At 45.2% G+C, this 21506-nt stretch overlaps 1 protein-coding gene across 5 annotated transcripts; it reads right to left on the bottom strand.

Moving 5' to 3' along the window:
• Window positions 1-228: 228 nt before the first annotated feature.
• Window positions 229-21433, bottom strand: brd1a (bromodomain containing 1a). 5 transcript variants are annotated; one of them, XM_063216913.1, is made up of 14 exons: window positions 21140-21433; window positions 18649-20042; window positions 17971-18130; window positions 17727-17858; window positions 17304-17432; window positions 14486-14798; window positions 12855-13154; window positions 12276-12484; window positions 10771-11098; window positions 7684-7813; window positions 5964-6097; window positions 5280-5389; window positions 3436-3590; window positions 229-1550 (listed from the first exon to the last, which is right to left on the bottom strand). In XM_063216913.1, exons 2-14 carry the CDS (start codon window positions 20025-20027, stop codon window positions 1367-1369), a joined length of 3663 nt encoding a protein of 1220 aa, XP_063072983.1. In that variant the 5' UTR covers window positions 20028-20042; window positions 21140-21433; the 3' UTR covers window positions 229-1366. The 5 variants fall into 5 exon arrangements, with proteins under 5 accessions (XP_063072983.1, XP_063072984.1, XP_063072986.1 ...); XM_063216915.1 differs by having other exon boundaries at window positions 1462-1535; XM_063216914.1 differs by lacking the exon at window positions 5280-5389 and having other exon boundaries at window positions 229-1535.
• Between the last annotated feature and the right edge of the window lie 73 nt (window positions 21434-21506).

The raw sequence follows: 21506 nt of genomic DNA, 5'->3' as shown, positions 1-21506 counted from the left end.
CCCCATATAAAGTAACGCAAATACTCTTGACAATAAATAACAGGCACGTCATCCTACATCTATTGTGAAGGTCCCGTAACACAACCAAATAAAGGCATTATTTTAAAAATAAGCATACAAATAAGCAAAAGCACTCAAACCACACACACACACACACACACACACACACACACACACACACACACACACACACACACACACACACACACACACACACACACACACACACACACACACACACACACACACACACACACACACACACACACACACACACACACACACACACTTTTAGAAAAATTAAATCTGGGCAGCAACCGTTTTTATGACCATGTTTTTTCTTTTTGGTTTCAACACGCTTTTCCCATTTCTATGATAACCAAAGATGTTTCCCCCAAGAGAAGCTCTAAAGAACACATATATTTATAGATATATTTAGTTATATAAATATGTACGAACAAAAATATACTAAAACTCGTAAAAACATCCTGCAGTACAAAAAACATTAATGCCAAAGGGGAAGCTTATGGGGTATAAACTTCAATAACTTAATTAAACAAACATGAGACAAAGACAAAAATGGAAAGAAACACTTTTTGCAAAAACATGTTCAAGCCATAATCTCAGTTACTGTTTCTCATTTCGTGGCTTGACATTCACAGCAACAGCAAAGAGGGAGTGCACAATAAGAGCAAAAAAACAAAAAAAAATTCACCAAAGTATAAATACTACAAAGTCATTTACAGTACCATTTTTTCTGTTCAATAAGTTAGTGTCCACTGGATTTACAGTTATGTACAATGTTCAATTCGCTTTTTTTTCATTCTCTGTCTTTTTCCACAAGCAGTGGAGACGAGGGGTTGACCGATGAGTGGACATAATAATAATAAATGAGGATGAGGATGGGCCTTGGCAGTGGCGACTGTACGCAGTCTCTCTCTCTCTTTAAGCACAGTTGCGGAGGAGAAGTGAGAAGAGAGAAAAGACTGATACACTCAGAGGTTTTAAGCAGCAGCTGGAAGAACAGTGATGCTGTGAGTGGGTCGCACAACCACAGTGAGGTCAAGAGGAGCTACGCGGTAACATCTTGCAGCATTATTCACACACTGAGAGTTGGAGCAACACTGTGAGTGTGAAATTCATCTCTCTGAGTTTTGAAATAACCCTGAAAATGTACTGTGTATAAGGGAAGAGAAACAAGGCCATCTGGGCCCATACCAGGGCCTCTGAGAAGAAGAAGAACCATCATCGTGCTCAAAGTATAAAACAGAAAGAAAACGAACCAGCATGACCAATACTCTGATGCGAGAGGTCCCTTTTTTGTGCAGTCACGGTACCCGGTGATGAGGAGGAGGTTTCTGATTGGCTAATCGACGTCACTGAGGTCGCTGACGGGCTCGTCCTGGACGCGGCTGAGGTGATTCATGGCACGGCTGAAGGCGATCTGCACCGCCTTGCGCACCCCCGAGTTGCGGCCCTCCATCATCTTGATCTTGTCGATGGTCTTGTCCATGCCCAGAGGAACCATCTTGGATCTAGGAAGCCATTGCCTGACAAGGCCAGAGAATGTCAGTGACAATGATGACAAACTCACATTCTCTGTAAAAGGTGGACAACGGCAGCTATGGACAACAGTCCATATAAATAGATAAGTAGATAATGTATCGTCTTTGTAAAAAATATTCTGTGCCATTGACAGTGCATCTGATACAGTTACAAAAAAACCCCAAAAAGACACAATAAGAGAGAGAGTCCGTCCACCCCAAGAACAAACAGACAGGATGACATTGGACAAAAGCCCTCATATTTTGAAATTGAGTACAGTGGTAAAGTGCAGTTATTCAGAGACCAAGTGCAATGAGTTATTAAGGTACAATTTTACAGTTGGATGCTTATTTAACAGGGATGTAATAGTGGGTATAAAAGATCGATGGGCTCTATTTGTCTCGTATGAAGGCAGCCTGAACCTCCTGCCTGAAGGCAACAACTCATATGCCAGATGTAGGGGGTGTGACTCACCATCACAGATAACATGTGCCTTCCTTACCACCATACCATCCTTACCATAGAAAGGATGTAGAGGCAGAATCAAAACAAAGGTACCCATTGCCTGGGGGAGGGGGAAAACATTTCAATGGCCATATCCAGGCCACATGCTAGGCTGGTTTTTCCATGCCCTCATACTCATTTCATTTGTACTGAGGGTCTGGAGGGAGGGGTGAAATGCGAAAAAAGCTTTCATTGTATCCAATCACTAACATTTGTTCATGTTATTGAACCATTAACGAGGGCTGAACTTTGTTTAAGTTAAAAATGCCCGCCCCCCTTCATCAACCCACCCCATTTGCCTATTAGCTGGTTTTCTGGCAACAGGACCAAATCCCTCCCAGAAGAACTCAGATTCTCATTACTAATGAAATTACTACGAGGGGAAGGTAAAACCAGAGAGACTGGATAAGAGAGCTTCCAAATGGCCCATTGTCTCAGCATTCTAGTTTCGCAAGGGGGAGGGGGAAATCCTCCATCATGCTGCCTGTCAATTGGACTGTCCTATTGAAATGAATGAGGCACATGGATTTCATCTATTAAATCTACCATTGCGACTTTCTGGAGTTTTTGGGGGTCTTATGGAAATATGTTCTTGAATCTGTGATTATGCCAGGCCTACTAGCGTAAGTTGTTACGGTTTTAATTATGAGAAAAACAAACTTTCAAGAGTTTCAAGAGTTCAAAATCTAACTTTGTTGGCATTGATAACCATTATAGACAAAGCTCTACCCAAAATTGTGGCTCCCTAGCTCTAGGAAACTAGCTATTAGGTTAGCTTGATTGCTGAGGTCAAGATGGATCAATCCAATGTATTCTGAGTTGCCATAAAAGCGAGCTCTTAAATCAATTAGACGTTTAGTCATGTCAGGAGGGCTGTGTAACCGACGGCATAGCAATAATAAACTGCTAAATCCTCCTGCACATGTGCAAAAACAATCAAGCTACAATTAAAATGTGCTGCTTCATGTCACCCAATTTCGCGATGGAACGTGAAACAATGTGAAAGTGCAATCAATGACTTCAGAGAACCTCTGGTAGAACCAGGGTAGTCAAACATAGGCGACAGCAATCATTTCTGATTCGCCACAAGAGGGAGCCAACAGACCACAACAGTTGGTCTTGCCATATCTGATTCAACCATCACCACGACACAAATGATATCTGATGGTGTCACCTGATTGCAAAGCAGATGATCAGTTAAAATCACCTGCATTTAGTGCACAGGCAGAAGGAACACATGGGACTGTTGTGATAGGAAAATGAAGAGACAGGACATCAGGGTTGGAATATGACCCAGACCGGTCTCGCCACTGGGACCTCCTGGCCATATGCAGTACAGATGTGTCTAGTGCGCACCCTCACCCACCCCTTGAGGTCGCCTCTTACCAACTGCGCTTGTTGTCGAAGAAGAGGACGAGGAAGAGCTTCTCTTCGGACTTGTACTGCATCTGCTCGCCGATCCTTAGCACGTCCAGCGGGGGCATCGGGATGGACACCCCGTTGTGCTGGCAGCTCAGCCGCGGCATGTGGGGGTCTATAATCTGGAGGGGGCGGAGAAGGGGATGATCGAAGAGCGACAGCACAGAGGTTACGGACACATGGCAGACTGTTGTTTTAATTAGGCTGACCTCCCCAGCTCATACAAAACTTGCACTTGGGACAAAACGTGACTCGGATTGAGTAGAGGGTGCTGCTGCTGATGGTTCAGAGCAACATGGACAGCTCTCCTCTGTGGCCATAGACCTTTCGGTACATGGACCTACTACTGAGAGGACAAACCCTGACACCTAGTGGATCCATGTTTATTAGCAAGCAAGTAACAGGGGAGGTATGTTTAAAGGTCCCTAGGACATACCTCAAGAAGGTATGTGTCAATAACGGGCTCAGAAAGCTTAAGACTCCCCCAAATTTGATCCAACCAGCTCAGAATCAGCTGCTCATGATGAGCCCTCTGGGCATTAAAGTATAACTTCAGCCAATTTCAGCATGCAGTTGTAATGCTCACACTACCCTGGACTTGTCAGTACCTGAGTTTTTTTTCTTTTCTTCAGCCTTTTAATCCTGGTCATTGTAATGGGGACAGCTGTTTGTTTACATTATTCTAAAAAAAACTAATTCCCAAAAACATCCAAAAGGTTATGCAACATCAGCAGACAACTAGCAAACAGCGATACCTTTTGGGAAAATATTTGGAGTAGGCCCAGAAAGTTTTTAATGTAAACAAAATCCGTCCCCATTAGAATAGTTCAGATCTCGGAAAGGGCTGAGCCAAAAAATGCAGCGTCACTGGGTACTGATAAGTCAAGGGTAGCCTGAGCAATACAACAGCATATTGAAATTGGCAGAACCGCTCCTTTAAAACAATTTCTCAGTGAAGTTACCTGTATTGAAAGGAATCTGTGGCAGGGTTTTTACTGCTGAACTGGAGTTTTTGACACCTCTACAAGAATGTATATTCTAGGCTGGAGAAGGTGTCCATAGTCCAGTCCAAATTAAGCTGTTTCTAAGGAACTACATACCTAGGGATGACTAGACACTAGATGCCTACTGAGCAGAACTTTAAACTTCTACCTTCACTAGACAGCATGAGAGGTTGTCGGATGTTTCAACCCAATATGAAGCAACTACTGTATGAGGATAAAAGTTTAATGCGATTCCAGTCTATGGCCAACTCAAGATTTGAGATTTTTCCCTCTTTTCAAATTGCTTGTTTGTTTGTTGTGGCATGGTGGAAATCAGTTTAAAAAGGCAACACAATGCCAGCTTTTACCTGTTCACATAACAGATGATTCCTCTGCTTGTGTTCTCATAAACTGGTTAAGAAAATGGTTTTCACTTTCTTAATCTAGGCAGGCTGTCCACCTCTGGTTTTGAAGAATACCTGTACAGCTATTGTGTATCAATATGTCCTGAGTCACGTTCATCACAATTGCATGTTTACATTCAATACGCCACAAGCCCATACTGAAAGCTAGTGGGGGCTACGAGTGTATTTTGAGGTAGAGGTATAGGTAGAGAGAGGTAGAGCGAGAGAGAGCGAGAGAGAGCGAGAGAGAGAGAGAGAGAGAGAGAGAGAGAGAGAGAGAGATAGAGAGAGAGAGAGATAGAGAGAGTCCACTCGTGCAAGAGGGGGTCCCCACAAGAAGCAGCAAACTGAGGAAGCTAAATAAACAGAAAGAAAAGATGAGATGGTGGTCAGTCTTGACTCCATGCAGCGCGTTCACACTCACCAAGGCAGGGTAGGAAGGGTATCCGCTACATTTTGCCCAAACTAGTTTTAGAGGTTCCAGAACAACAGTGGCGGCACTAGCGGGCATCCAAATATTGCTGTTGCCAACTTCTATGGAAGCAGGAATATACGACATACTCAAGTTATGTGGGGTTCACTGCAAACAGAGCACAACAACCTTCCAAAAGCCATGCTTATAGTGACAGGGAGCACCCAACATAACCTTCACACAACAGCATCACCACAAGAGAAATAATGACAAAAGTCACAACAAAAAAGAGCATACGTCAACACATGATATGCTGACAACAACCAATCAAATTTCAATTGCCAGAGAAATAAGACTGGGGAAGTTATTGTTTTCATTAAAATGTAAAACAACTTAAAAGCAAAAGGGCAAATTGTTGTCCATTAATCATGAATTGAGTATCGGAAAACAGAGTTTCAAATTTCAAACTAAGTGACAGGCGAATGGCAACACAAGAATGAAAGGTCTAGCAAATGTAAGAGGATTTCCTCCCCCCCAAAAACAGCAATGAAAGGCTTGCAAATGTAAAAGGGGGTTCCCCCCCTGACACAGCGCCAAGTCACTTAGCCTGAGTGAGCATTGACTGAAGCAAACGCAAACACATCCACGACCGCATGCACGCTACTGTGATGGCTGATGGCAGGGAGCCCCACTCACCCGCAGCGATGCGTGCCGCTTTGGCAAAGTTCCCCGTCTCGATGCAGGCGATGAGTTCGTTCTTGTCGTCCACGGTGCTCCGCCGAACCAGCGCCGGTTTGCCCTTGCCACACTTCGGAAGACTGAGAACGGAGCTTTTTAAAAAGAGGAAGATGAAAACGAGAGAATAATAATAATGATAATATGTTAAGAATGTGCTTAGAGCCTGGTTGCGCTGCACTGCATATTAAGTAGCAGAGAAAAGTGACCCAGTAATAACTTCAGTGTTGTTTTCACATTTCAAAACTTTGGCTTTTTGAGGACACTTAATAAAATTATTGCGACCCTTCACAGATTACACAAACACAAAGATGTGTGACCGTGCACTACTCAAACAGACCCAATTATGAAATGATGGAAATTAAACAACAGCCTTCTAATTAAGCTATGCTAATGCCAGCAAAACAGCATGACATGGCAGAAATTCATTAAACAGAACATCATCTATGGAAGAAAACATGGCCAATTTCATTAATTAACTGTTAGGAACTTTAACTTAGAAGTTTTTTGACTTCTGCCCCTTCTTCCAACAGTATACGAGTGAGTGTGAAAATGGGTATGTTTAGTCTGGCTCTCAAGCAGACCCTTCGCGCATTTCCGCATCGCATGAGAACCAGGTTAGGGTATGTTAGGACTGTGTATGGAAATGTATTGAAGTCTGTAGAAATCCATAGAAATACAGTCAGTTTTCCATTTCCTTTCTATTTAACTTCCGGACTTGGTGAAGTCACCAGAAGAATAATACTATGTTCTGATGAATTTGTGAACAATTTCTTTACAACTCCTCCACAGGGAATAGCACCATTTTCAAAATGTTCATGTCTGCGCTACACATTTCACATATTGGAAAGATTTGCTTTGAAGCTGTCTGGCCAGCCGCGCTATTTCTGTGAAATCACTAACAGATTTCAGCCAACACGTGAACCATTTTTTCTGAACCATTTGCAGTAAACAACTAGAACATTTAGCTTTTGTGTGAACATTTCAGCCCTTTAATCTGTTACTCTTCAAGGTTTCTAAAACCAGCCCGTGGAGACACTAAATCTCGCCCAATTTGAAATAACTTCTATCCATTTCTATAGCCATAAACCTGTCCAATACAGTTTTTCTTACCTGCAGATGGTCATCTAAATTGCCAGTACATAACAAGCAAAGATTCAATAAAAATTAGTTGAAATGAATTACATTTACCTTAACTGCACTTTCTGTGTTCTACACCCACTTCCTGGAACTATTTTGGAACTATGTCAATGGTGATCTGTTGGCGCATTCAGGCCGACTGAGAACCGTGCCAATGCCCATTCCCGCACCTAATCGCGAACCGGCTGGCGTGTTCATGGCACAGATCTTAGCGTTCGCAAACCGGAAAGTTGGTTCACAATGCAAACTGGAAAATACTTGTTTTTTCTCTGCAAATCGTCACGACAACGTAGACGTCAGCAAGTTTATCCGGGTAACACGGTCACAAAAGTTCAGAGCTCGGTATGAACACGGGTTTGCAGGCAAGCACTTTTGTGCCGAGCGTAACTGGTGCGGGCACCGGCTCTGTTCTAGTCGGCCTGAAAACAGTACATGTGTCAAACGCTTCATGAGCTGCCTTTGTTGACACTGAAGTCAGTGAGATCAGGCCAACTTACTTCCATGGCTGTGGCGCGCGGGGGCTGGGCTGGGCTGCACCTACCTGGAGCTGCCCTGTACGCTGCTGCTGGAGGACATGGAGGACTCGGAGGCACAGCGCCGCCGCGGCTCCAGCTGGCGACCGCCACTCAGCAGCTCCTTCTCCTGCTCCACAGAGAAGCCGTTGGACAGACCTGCAGGCACACACGCAGGCACACACACACAGGCACACGCACACACACACACACTGCAGTTAGACCCTTCTGAACTAACTGGCACACACACAGGACAGACACACACACAGCCATTAACGCACTACTGAACAGACACATACACACTGTAGTTACACACTACTGAACCGACCGGTACACACAAGACAGAAAACCACACTGCCGTTACACACTACTGAACACACTTGCACACACACAGGGCAGACAGACAGACAGACAGACAGACAGACACACACACACACACACACTGCAGTTACACACACACCTGAACCGACCTGCACACACACACGGCAGGAGACAGACAGACAGACAGACACACACACACACACACACACACACACACACACACACACACACACACACTGCAGTTACACACACTACTGAACCGAGCTGCACACACACACACACTGCAGTTACACACACACCTGAACCGACCTGCACATACACACGGCAGGACAGACACACAGTGCAGTTACACACTACTGAACAGACCTACACAAACACACTCTAAACACAATGCAGTTACACACCGTATTAAATAGACTTGCATGCATGCACGCACACACACACACACACACACACACACACACACACACACACACACACACACACACACACACACACACACACACACACACACACACACACACACACACACACACACGCGCGCACACACACACACACACACACACACACACACACACACCAGTTACACACTATTGAACAGACCTGCACACACACACACACACACACACACACACACACACACACAACTGAACAGACTAGCCCACACACACACAAACGCAGTGCACAATTACCACACTATTGAACAGACCAACCGTCACAGGACAAACAATGCAGTTACAAACTATTGACCAGCAGTGTGCACCGTTACAGACCATTAGGCAGACCAACAGTCACAGGATCACAGGATACACACAGTACACAACTACACAACCACCGAACAGATCAGCCATCACAGGAAACACACGGTGCACTGCAGTTACAAACTATTTAACAGAAAAACAGCCACAGCATAAACACAGTTTGTGGTTACAAGCTACTGGAGACAAACAGCCACAAGGTCAACAACAGCTCCAACTAAAATCTGCTAATGCATGGCGTCTGCACACGAAACCAGCTTGTGAATATGAAGAATTAAAAGACCAGCATACCCGAACTACTACTCTTGGTGAGTAGATGAGCCAACCAAGTTAAAAAAAATGATCAGTCTTAACATGGCAGACAGAGGTAAGACTTGACAGAACAGACACCACCAGCTCAGTAAGTAGCACATGGAGAGTCCTTTTTGTTTGTCAATCTAACTAAGTTAGCAACTTATTGTACTTGGTTGCAATGCAATTTCCCATTGGAAACCTAATAAGCTGCTAACTGGTTAGCAATACAGCTTTCTAGAAATGGGGTCCTGTATAGCTCCGCAACCAGTTTGTCCACCAAAACAAGCCTGCACACCGGCATCAAACTCTGTCGCCACCACCTGCTGATTACGACTGAAGTGTGAACTGTCAAAGCTGCAGGTTAAATTGCATTGTTGAAATTCACATGTGAATGGTTCTGTCAGGTTTATTTTAGTCGTAGGCGTAGTAGACGTCAGGTGGTACAACCACAGACAATGCCCATATTAATAAATTAATGACCATTAAAAAATTGTCCTTAATGTTCAAGCCATGAATATGCTTCTTATATAATCCCATTTTTAAAAACAAATCCATACAATGGTGGCAATAGCTGTGGTTGCACCACATCTGCAACTAAAAATAAAAGACAATGAACCTAATATGTTGTGTCTCCTGAACAATGCACTGTCAGTGTACCAGGACAGGCAAAGTCCCTAGAAATTCTGTAGTGCTCCACAATACTATGGGAACAGGTTTGCAGATTCCCTCTGCTCTCACCGGAATCTAATGGCACGAACACATCAGAAGCGACTACTAAGGCGACACTAGCGACAGAAGTAATTTAATTTATATGGAGGAGCTAGTGACAGAAGCGACAAAGGTGTTTGGGCAACAAGCGCCAATTTGAACTGAAGTTTGTAGCTGAACTTCAGTGAATATTATGCCAATTAGCTATGGTGTGGTTTGGCAACAGCCACCGCAACCAATTGGAATGACGGAATGCTTGCATTCTGCTTTAAACTGACATACTCTGTCGCTTTTATCGCTTGTGTCGCTCTTGCTATGGGGACACATTTCCTGGTCTCTTCTGGCGTGCTCGCGGGGTAAGGGGCGGATTATGGTCTCTTTAGAGCCTCGACGGAGTTAGTCAACGCAGTTAGTTTTGATTTATAGCTTCATTCTAGGTCTACGCCATCCGTTTCCGTCACAACGATAGGGACAGCCAGATGATTCAAACTGCCTTTAATACACGGAGTATAGACGTGTCTCTTGTTTTGTAGCACAGACTCGACGACAATGAAAATCAAACATAAAATCTTTATGTCACGTGCATTTTTGATCGCACTGGCAGCCACCGCGGTAGTTTAGAACAAATAAGTGGCTCATTTGTCGAGGATAGGTCGCACGAAGCGGAATGTTTCCTTGGAAACACTGTTCAACTGTCCAAATCTAACTTCAGCGTCGTAACTTGCAAGCGCACGTGTTGGCTTTGGTTTGTGTAAATGAATGAAATGACAAAGCAAGGGAAACTTATTTAATGAAGAGCTCACAGTCCGTAGCCTGACGAAGGTTAAAACAAGGAAGTAGCTTGTTCTCGAGGACAGAGCAGGCTGGTCAACCTGCTTCTGTAACTGTGTCGCTTAACTACGGGCAGTCACAATTTCAGAAGAGCACACCCAGTCACTGCGGAGGGGGGAAAAATAACTGCGTGGCTCACTGCATCACGACGCAGTGAGGTTAGTGTCGAAGCATAAACCACTCTTCAGCCGTGCTTCTTCTCACCTGTGTCCAAGCGTTTGACGGGCGAGTCGTCCTCCTCCCCCTCGCTGTCTTGGCTAGGGCTGCGCGGCCTCTTGCGGGGCTGTAGAAGAGTCTCCAGGCGGGGGATGACAACCGACAAGAAGGTCTTGGTGCCCAGTTTTGGACAGGCGGCTGGGGTAACCCTCTCCGAGCCCGAGCGCAAGGGCTTCTGGGGGCTCACACTCTTGGACTTACGGAAGAGCACGGCCGTGCGTCTGCTGACTGGCGTGTCGGAGGGCGGCTCGGCGTGGAGTGTTGACGTGGCGACCACGCTGACGTCCGTGTCAGAGAGGAGCAGGTGAGTGGTGTCCTGTTAATGTCAAAGTCAAACGTCAGGTGGTGCTAATTCACCTGACCAATACAACAAAAAGTAATTACTTGCCATTAACAATGTCCTATGTAAAGACGTTTCACTGAAGACTGAAGTGAACTTACAATTCACTCGACTCCAATCACTGTGCAATTGAAACTAACACATACAAATGTAGACATCAACAATAAAAGATCCACACACACAAAGAACAAATACACTCCCGGCCACTTTTTTAGGCACACATTTCCAACTGCTCATTGACCCAAATTTCTAATCAACCACTCACATGTTAGCAACTCAATGCATTTGGACACGTAGACATGGTCAAAACGAATGGGAGAGAAAGGTGATTTAAGTGACTTTGAATGTGGCATGGTTGCTGATGCCATACGGGCCGATTTGATTAATTCAGAAACTGCTGATCCAATTAGATATTCACACACAACCATCTCCAGGGTTTACAGAAAGAAGAAATATCCACAGGGCACGAGTTCAGTGTCCGAAAACGCCTGGTTGAAGCCAGAGGTCAGAGGAAAATAACTAGATTCATTTGAGCTGATAGAAAGACAATAGTAACTCAAATAATCTTTCGTTATAAACAAGGTATACAAAAGAATATCTCTGAACGGACAGCACATTTAAGTTTAGGGCAAATGGGCAACAGCAGCAGAAAACTGCCGGTACACCTGGTGCCGCTTCTGTCAGCCAAGAACGGGAAACTGAGGCTACAATTTCCCGAACCAAAATCGCACAATAGAATTTGGGAAAATGTTGCCTGGTCTAATGGGTCTTCATTTGGGTCTGCTGCCATGGTAGGATCAGTATTTGGCGTCAACAGCATGAAAACATGGATACATACTGCATTTTATCAATGGTAAAGGCTGGCGTCATAATGGTGGAGGGATATTTTCTTGCCATAATTTGGGCCCTTTAGAACCAATTGATCTTTGTTAGAATGCCACTGCCTACCTGAGTATTGCTCCAGGCAGTTAAGGCAGCTCAGAAGGCAAAAGCGGGTCACACACACAACACTGTACTAGGAAGGTGAGCCCAATAAAGTGGCAAAAACACACAAACACACAGCCAACGATACACACACACCGCGCATGCGCACGCGCGCACACACACACACACACGCACACACACACACACACACACACACACACACACACACCTTTGAGTGTCCGTTGAGCTTCTCCTTCTTGGGCACCACCTTGGAGTTGCCTTTTTTGCCGAACTTCACCCGCTTGGGGTTCTTGTCGGGGGCGCTGGGGCATTTGTCGACGGGTTTGAGGGTAGGTGGTTCGGAGCTGCTCTCAGAATTTCCTAGTACAGGCAAGGTGGTGTCTGATGGTTCAAGTTTTGGAGGAAGGGACTTGTCTCCTGAAAACAAACAAAAGCAAATCCTAACTGAAACATGAAACAGAGAGCATTTCATAGCGTTTCCATTCAAAAATAGGTGTTGAACTGGTGATTGTCCATGCAATGAGGTGTTTATTTATTTTAGTCCTCAGTATTGCCTTTGTTTTATACTTTATCTGGTAAAAAGGGGGCTATTACATCTACTTGGATTACCACAATTTTGGTATGCATTTGGGAGAACTTAATTGAAGGAAGGTAGAATGGACACGTTAAGATGACCACCAAGACTGGACGAAACACTGATCCCATTCCAAGTATTTAAAAAAGAAAACAATATTTACATCTCCCAACTCCCAAATGATTTTCTTACAACAGCTCCATTGAAACTTACCATCTTCTGATGTAACCGTCTCCGCTGCTGCGGGTTGTTTTTTGGTCTCCACGGCTGCTGTGGCTGCTGCTGTGGCTGCTGCTGTGGCTGCTGCTGTGGCTGCGGCTGCTGCTGCCGGGGGCTTCTTGATACTCATCTCACTGCGGATGTCGTTGATGGTCTTCTTGAGCAGCTTGAGGCGTTTGCTGCGCGAGGGGCTGCACTTCATGGCCGTGGTCAGGTCCAGCTTCTCCAGGAGCTGCTGCAGCTGCTGCTCCGGGGGCATGTGCTCCCGGTTGGCCGGCTTCAGCAGGCGATCCACTGAAGGATAACACATAGCACACACAAACAACAACACCCATTAGTGTCACAGGTGGGCATACAGTACACATGCATGCAGAGAAGCTTACGTCTGCAGTGAAGGTCAGACCCATGTTGTGAAAATCCCATGAAAAGCAAACCGGTTTCTGACAGCCTGGGTCTCATGCTTTTTTGAATAAACGCCCCCATGACCTTATAATAACCCTCCCAACGCCCCCTTGACCACATAAACCTGTCAATGCTCCCCTTTGTTTAAAAAAATAAAATAAAATAGACTAATGCTCCCCAATTGCAACTGAGCGCCCCACCTCTCAGCTGTATCCTTCTCAATACCCCCTTAGGCCTCCCTAACGAACAGGGGGGACTGTAGAACCCCCGTTGAGAAACACTATTCTAAATCCTTGCACAAAGTGTAAATTCAAACCACACCAGGTTAAAGGGACAGTTTGGTCAATTTCAACATGCAGTTGTATTGCTCACGCTACCCTTGACTTGTCAGTACCTGGTGATGCCACATTTTTCGGCTCAGCCCTTTCAGAGATATGAGCAATTCTAATGGGTCGGCGTTTGTTTACATTTTTAAAAAATGAAACATAGGCCAACTCCAAATATTTTCCCAAAAGGTACTGCTGTTTGCTAGTTGTCTGCTGATGTTTTATAACCTTTTGGATGTTTTTGGGAATAAATAAAAATGTTTTTTTGAAATGTAAACAAAGAGCTGCCCCCATTACAATGACCAGGATCTCGGAAACGGCTGAAGAAGAAGAAAAAAAAATCTCAGGCACTGACAAGTCCAGGGAAGTGTGAACATTACAACTGCATGCTGAAATTGACCAAACTGTCCCTTTAACATTAACTGTAAGCGAGGGCATTCCATTTTCCTCACACAACCATCTGAGGAACGTCAAAATCAGAATAATTTCTGAACAAATGTACCAATCAGGATCGCGGGGTGGGATTTCCATATATGGGCAGCGTTATGACTCTTCTTCCACCTAGGGTTCTCAGATGCGTCGTTGTTGAAGTGGCACGTCAGTAAAGATGACGGACAGATTGTTCATCCAATTACATGCATTTGTGAATGAGGGCGAAACATGCCAGCTTGCGAGAGTCAGGTTTGGTTAACATGGCAGTGTCACTAAGTGTGGTGGAATTCATATTAACACTTCAAGATGCATGCAAAGACTAAAATATAATAAAACATTACGTGAACAATATACAAGTGGGCCCACAGTATTGACCACATTCATTCTTCACTAAAAGAAATAAACAGCTGCCTACAGAGTGCCCTTTTGGCTGAGATGTGGCGTATGCCACCACTTCCAATTTACCGTCTGCCCAGGTGAAGGGTGCCGCGGGCTCCGGCTTGGGCTGCTCTGCCAGGTGCATGCCACTCTCCGCGTCGAAGCCGATGCGATCCACGTCTCGCCGAGTCTTCCTGAGCAACGCTCCGCCGTGGTCACGCAGGCGCGCCGCCACACGGTAGAAGAAGGTGTCCTTGCGGTTGTACTTCATGCAGTTGAAGATGATCTGGTTGAAGTCGGCCTCAAACTCGTCCAGGTTGCAGTACTCGTGGCCGTCGATGCGCTGGCGCATAGTGGAGAAGTCCATGGGGCGCTTGATGTGGTCAAGGTAGTCAGGGACCTGGAAAAGAGCATTCATTAAGTCATTCATCAACAGGTACATCTTTCAGTAAATTTTAAGCTGCCATCACTACATTTCATTACAGTGGATGGATGGATGGATGGATGAATGGATGGATGGATGGATGGATGAATGGATGGATGGATGGATGAACTGCCTGCATATATATTGGCATATGTTTAACAACCAGTACTTTCCAAAGTACTACCACTACCAACCATTACCAAATACAATGCTTTTCTTACGTCTAGAAAACAACAGGTTGTAAAGCCTCATTTCACACACGTCATTGCTAGTTTATCGCTCAGCGAGTGAAGTCAATAGAATGTCTATGTATTCCAGCGAGGCGAGTACAAGCGATGCGATATGGGCGGATTTTGAGTTGAATATATTTTAAGTATGAGAGAGGCGAGTAAGCGAATAACCAATTGGAATACAGAGTTCGGTTAACTGAAAGACCTTCTCGCTTGTGCATTGGCAGTTACAGCCACGGAAACGTTTAGCAAACGTTCCAGGAGTGAGTGGCGAGTGAGCGAGAAGCGAGTATTGTGATGCATGTGAACGAGGTTTAAGACTTGTCCAGGCAATGATGAGAAACCTGGGCAGCAGTAATATAAACCCCTGGAGCAGGTGATGGATGAATGACTAAATTAATCAATGAATGGATGGATGAATACATTTCCTGCATCACCTGTATCTAGGTGTGCTATATCAATGCATGTCTTAATGAAAGCATTTTTGAAGAGCATCTCCCAAATATCCTACTTTTCTCATCTTAAAAAACAAAACCTCAACACCAAGTGCAGCTTACGTATTCCGCTGATACACTCTCATATATATTCAAGGGCCTCTATTAATTATATGTAATTAGGTCACGTTCTGACTGGCTAGCTGGTCCTTACCTCACATGTGACACATATCCAATGTCTCTCTTAACAGAAAGGAAGACAACGATTCTAATCTTCTCAAATCAGATACTGGCCCTTTCCATTATGTCATTTTAAATCAGATATGGGTCAGGTACAGTATATCACGAAAGTGAATACACCCCTCACAGTTTTGCAGATTTTTGAGTATATCTTTTCATAGGAAAGCATTACAGAAATGTAACTTTGACACAATGATTAGTGACCTTTTAACAACATATTTAACCGCTTAAATTTCTTGTTCACTCAGAAAAAAACAAAATACAGCCATTAATGTCTGAACATGTACTCACAAAAGTGAGTACACCCCAGATTAAAATCCGGTAGAGAAGGGGCTGTGTTGGCTCGAATCGTCTCGAAATGAAACAAAATGAAAAGGGATGACAAGGGATGTCATCAGTGTGCGTTTCAACCTTTCTTTGCATTGGACTTTTACATTTTGAGTCTGCATCTGGCTTAAATAGATTGGTGTGAGATTTGAATGCAATCCTATGGAGAATATCATGATCTGCTTCAGTAGTCACAGTGCATGTTGACATGCATGTTTCTTTTAGGTGTATTTCAGATTGCCAATGTCGACAGCATTCATGCATCCCCAAACCATGTCAGTCCCACTACCATGCTTGGCTTATGAGAGGATACAGCTTTTTTGTAAAACTCATTTGTTTACCACCACACTTGCTTGACACCATCTAAAGCCAATGTGTTTATCTTTGTCTCTTCAGATCACACAACATGGTTCCAGTGATCCATATCCTTGGTCTGTTCATCTCTCTTGAGACCAAGATAAACAAATTTGCTTTAGATGGTGTCAGGCATGTGTGGTGGTAAACAAGTGAGTTTTACAAAAAAGGTGTATCCTCTCATAAGCCAAGCATGGTAGTGGGACTGACATGGTTTGGGGATGCATGAATGCTGTCAACATTGGCAATCTGAAATACACCTAAAAGCAACATGCATGTCAACATGCACTGTGACTACTGAAGCAGATCATGATATTCTCCATAGGATTGCATTCAAATCTCACACCAATCTATTTAAGCCAGATGCAGACTCAAAATTTAAAAGTTCAATGCAAAGAAAGGTTGAAACGCACACTGATGACCTCCCTTGTCATCCCTTTTCATTTCGTTTCATTTCGAGACGATTCGAGCCAACATAGCTCCTTCTCTACCGGATTTTAATCTGGGGTGTACTCACTTTTGTGAGTACATGTTCAAACATTAATGGCTGTATTTTGTTTTTTTCTGAGTGAACAAGAAATTTAAGCGGTTAAATATGTTGTTAAAAGGTCACTAATCATTGTGTCAAAGTTACATTTCTGTAATGCTTTCCTATGAAAAGATATACTCAAAAATCTGCAAAACTGTGAGGGGTGTATTCACTTTCGTGATATACTGTATGTGTTGAGGTGTCTGTAATGTAAGCAGATATTCCAGTGCTATGCATCTCAAACACTCAAACAAGCTGGAATTGTGCATATCCACTCTACAGTCTAAAATGCACCTTTAGATTTAGTAAGAAGTGTATACACCAGTGCCAAGTGACACTCACAAGTGCAACCAAAGACTGAACTTACCTCTTCAAGGCTGACAGGTTGTGCAAACACCTTATACTGGTCTCTCTCCTGGAGTTGATCGAGCAGGGCACGCAGCAGGATGTTAAAGGGACTGAGCTGCACCTCCAATACCGTCTGCTGTAGCTTCATCTGCCACGCAATAGAAAAACAAGAAAATAGGAAAATAATATCAAAATACAAAACATAATGCACTGCAGAGGCGGTGGGAAATATATGAAGCTTGCGGTACTGATTTGGTCAAAGGTTATATGACAATGTGCTCATTAAAAACGGAGATAAAAATAAATATTCTCTTCATTACCCACTGCCCTCTGTATCGATGGATTGCTTGTATGGTGTTCAAGGAATTCTAAATTCAAGCACCTTGGACCAAATGGAACACAGCACAAACCACAGGTCTGCTTTCTCAGTGGAGGAACCCACCTCTTCTCTTTTCATCTTTTCTCTCTTGCGAATCAGCTCCAAAAGTAGCCTTGCCCGTTCCAGGTCGTGCCGCAGTCGATGCCACTCTTTCAGCTGCTCTTTCAGTGCCCGGCTCTCCTCCTCACTGTGTTTCTACACCAATAAATAAAAAGGACGGCCCAGTTATTTCAGTAAAACAGGGCGATATCCTCTGACCTAACAGACGATGAAATGTGCGTTTAGCCGCAGGTGTTGGTCCACTTACCGGCGGAGGAGGTGGTGGTGGCGTCTGTAAGGAAGGCTGAAGGCGTCTTATGAGGGGCACTCCGTTTCTAGACTGCCTCTTCAGACTCCAGTAGTTTAAGACCAGTTCAACAAACACTCTCTTCTTCTGGAGAGAAACCTGATTCAGGATTGTGTTTAACCTGCAGAGAGAGATGGGGAGAATGGTCAATGACAGACTTTGATCTGGAATTCAGAGAAAAACAGTCCCTTGTTCAGGATGTGGCAACTTAGTAAATGACTTGGCACTACAGTAGTTGCCACACCATTCCAGGTAGAAGTAGTGGTGAATTCACCTCCATTAAACTTGGATTTTTTTCGCACACCGAAATGAACAACGTTTCGGTACTAGACCTTCATCAGGCAATAGATGAAGGTCTAGTACCGTCCGAAACGTCGTTCATGAAAGCAAAACAGCGAAATGGTCAGTGTGCGGGAGTTTTTTCAAGTTGTCTGAACCCACTTCCTTCCCAGGAAATAGACTAGTCGTGAATTCAGCTGTATTAACTGCACAGGAAAACAACATGATTTTGATTATGTGGCACTGAGCTTGGGTTTCCAGGTCCAGATTGTTTTGGGGTGGGTGCACACATCCAAAATGACTTTTGCAGGTGCTAGACAGTAGTGATGGTCAGTAGGAAAAATGTCAGCGTCAACTCACCTTTGGGGTGGAAAGCTAGGCACAGACACATTCGGGATTGCAGTCGCTGGCTCTGGTTCGGTCTTCTTGCTCCTCTTCTGCTTCCTTTTCCTCCTCCCTTTTAACCTCGTCCTTTTGCTTTTCTTGACCGTTGTCGGACAGAGTCCGTTTTTGGTTTTGGCATCGTCGTAGATGGTGAGGGGCCGGCGGACGCAGCCGTTGGGAGTGTGCGCATCACAGTAGGCAGTCTTCTTCACAGAGAAGGTAGTGGTGCCGGCCTCCGTCACCTCCTTAATGGGCTCCATCTTCATGAACAGGCCGGACTTTTGCGCACAGCTGACATGGAAGGCCGTGTAGCAGTTGGCTTTGTGGCACTGGATGCAGGCGCCCACGCCCTTCACTTTGCAGAGGTAGCACGTGAGCTTCCAGCGCGCGGGGGGAATATTCGACACGCCGTCGATGGGCTCGATAAACACTGTGTTGGAGAAGCCCACCTCGGGCACCCACAGGGCGCAGACCACGTGCCCCCACCGCTCGTCGTCCGTCATCTTGACGGCGCCACCCTTATTGGGGCAGAGGATGCAGTCCGCGGGCTGGTTGGGCGACTGGAGACAGTGGCGGCACAACCACTGTCCCTCGGGGATGTACGGGACGCCGTAGCACTCCTGGTGCACAGCCAGGTTGCACACGTCGCAGAAGAGGATGGCGTTGCTGTTGTGGCACTCGCCGTCCATGCAGATGCAGCAGACGGCATCCTCGTCGATGAGGGACTGCTGCCCCGCTTCACCCTGGCTCTCCAAGAAGGACTCCTTCTCGAAGCGGTCCACCAGGAACTCAAAGACGTTCTGTGACACCTGGCTGTAGCCGTCGCTGCGGCGCTTCTCGTTGACCAGCTCCAGCCAGGCGTAGTCCTCCTCGTCCATGTCATATTCCACCTCCTCGTCCAGCTCCTCCTCGCTCTTCTCCACGTACTTGTAGTACGCCGGAGCCCTGCGCGGGACGGCTGGGAGGTTGTACTCCACGTTGCGGATTTTGGCCTCGGGAAGTGTGTTGCTGCTTTTAGGCACGGGAACGGTGCTGCGTGCGTTTGACAGAGCGGCGTTCTTCTTTTGTTGGTTGTTTTTTAGCCTCACGGAGCGCAGCAGGACCTGCTGTGGGGCTTTCTCGTTGTTCTCCTTGTTGCTGGTGCACTCTGTGATCTCTTGGGCTGTCGGGTCATCTTCGCCGATGACGTCCAGCTTGTCGTATATGTTGATGCGGTGCACCCTGCCATCAATCTCCAGCTCCACCATGCGCTGGGCCTGTGCATATGTCAGGGTTTCCTTGTGGGGCGATGGCCTGATGGGGGAGGAAGGCCGTGGAGGTACAGGCGCTTTGTGGTACCGACCTTTCTTCTTCATTGTAACAGCTGTGAACTAAAGAGAAAGAAGACAGAAAGGGTGCATCATTGTACCCGATCAAAAGACTACATACCATTGTTATAATATCACATACAGTGATGTTTATTACTACAATATGATTGCACAATAGCCTCATGATCACTGACACTCAGATTACGAATGTGGTGGTTACATTATGGACACCAAGCACAGCTGTGTTGCTGAGCACACAAGAAAGGTGCGTCACTAACAAGACTGCTAACATCATAGAAGCATTGTGATATTTAACATGGCTGCATCTCATCAACACTTATCACAACTGAACCCAAGAAAGCAATAAAATAATGACAATAGAAACACCACAGTGGGTGACATCTTCCAACACTGTCCGTCAGGCTAAACCAAGCAACACATTTTTGTTTGCACAACTGATGCGTTGGGCCTGTATTCTGGAGACAGGCGAGCTAGACAGGGTTTTAAGTGACGCGGAAGCTTGTCCGCAGCTTAATATAATCATTAAGACAAGGCGACGCTGTCTGCTAGCACAGTTAGCTTAACACCACCACCCTGTTCCTTGGTCATGCACTTCAAACTGTCACACTTCACACACGGAAATAAAACGATGTCGCGTGCCATGGTATGTTACAGGCCACCATGCTGTAACCGTATCCTCGTCCATATTTGCCCGTTTTACTGCATATGACGTCAGTTAAGAGCACCAATCCACTTGCTGCCCATATAGCTAACTAGCCAGGGTAGCAAAAGACCCATCCTGCCAAGAAGTCCGTCTGGATACCTTTAAATTCAATTTGGACCACATGACTGGCAAGCTAGCTTGCTTGCAACTGCATAACCCAATGACGCTTATCAGCTGTTCAACCGAAACACTGCTTCACTTTACAAACGACATAGCAGCTACTAAAGAGTAAGACAAGACAAACATTGCAACAAACTGCCTGGGTGTAGAGGGGCAGTTCACAATAATAAAATAGCAAATGGCGACGCGTCCAACAAAACAAGACGCTGAACACCCCCTCTCTGTCTCTTTCTAACTTCGCTTTCCAGCTCAAAGGAAAAATGACGTTTCCTGCGTCGTTTTAAAACAACAAAGGTCTGAAAATAAAGCGCGTTACCTTTGGCGAGCAATGCTTTTATGTGTCGATAGCAGCAGCTTTAACAAGCAATGGCGATATGGCCTGCTAAGCGGCTGAAGGTCCGTACACAATGTTCTCATCCAACGATTGCTAGTACAGCTAGCCTCTAATAAAATAAAGGGATACAGACATGTACCCTTGAACGTGTATTGATTCATAAGCTCAAATGCAACATCGGTATTTTCTCTTGTTTTGAGTAACATTGATCATTTTCTGTACCCTTTCCTGTGCCCTAACGATCGGCTGCAGTCAGCTTCCCCTACCAACAACAATGCAGAAACCTACACTAGACTGTCCCACCCGCTACGCTCTACGCTCTACGACGTACGTTATTACGTATCACGCA

Source organism: Engraulis encrasicolus, chromosome 15 (genome assembly GCF_034702125.1).
Source record: "Engraulis encrasicolus isolate BLACKSEA-1 chromosome 15, IST_EnEncr_1.0, whole genome shotgun sequence".
NCBI classification, from domain to species: Eukaryota; Metazoa; Chordata; class Actinopteri; order Clupeiformes; family Engraulidae; genus Engraulis; species Engraulis encrasicolus.
This window is presented reverse-complemented; position numbering and strand designations above follow the sequence as displayed.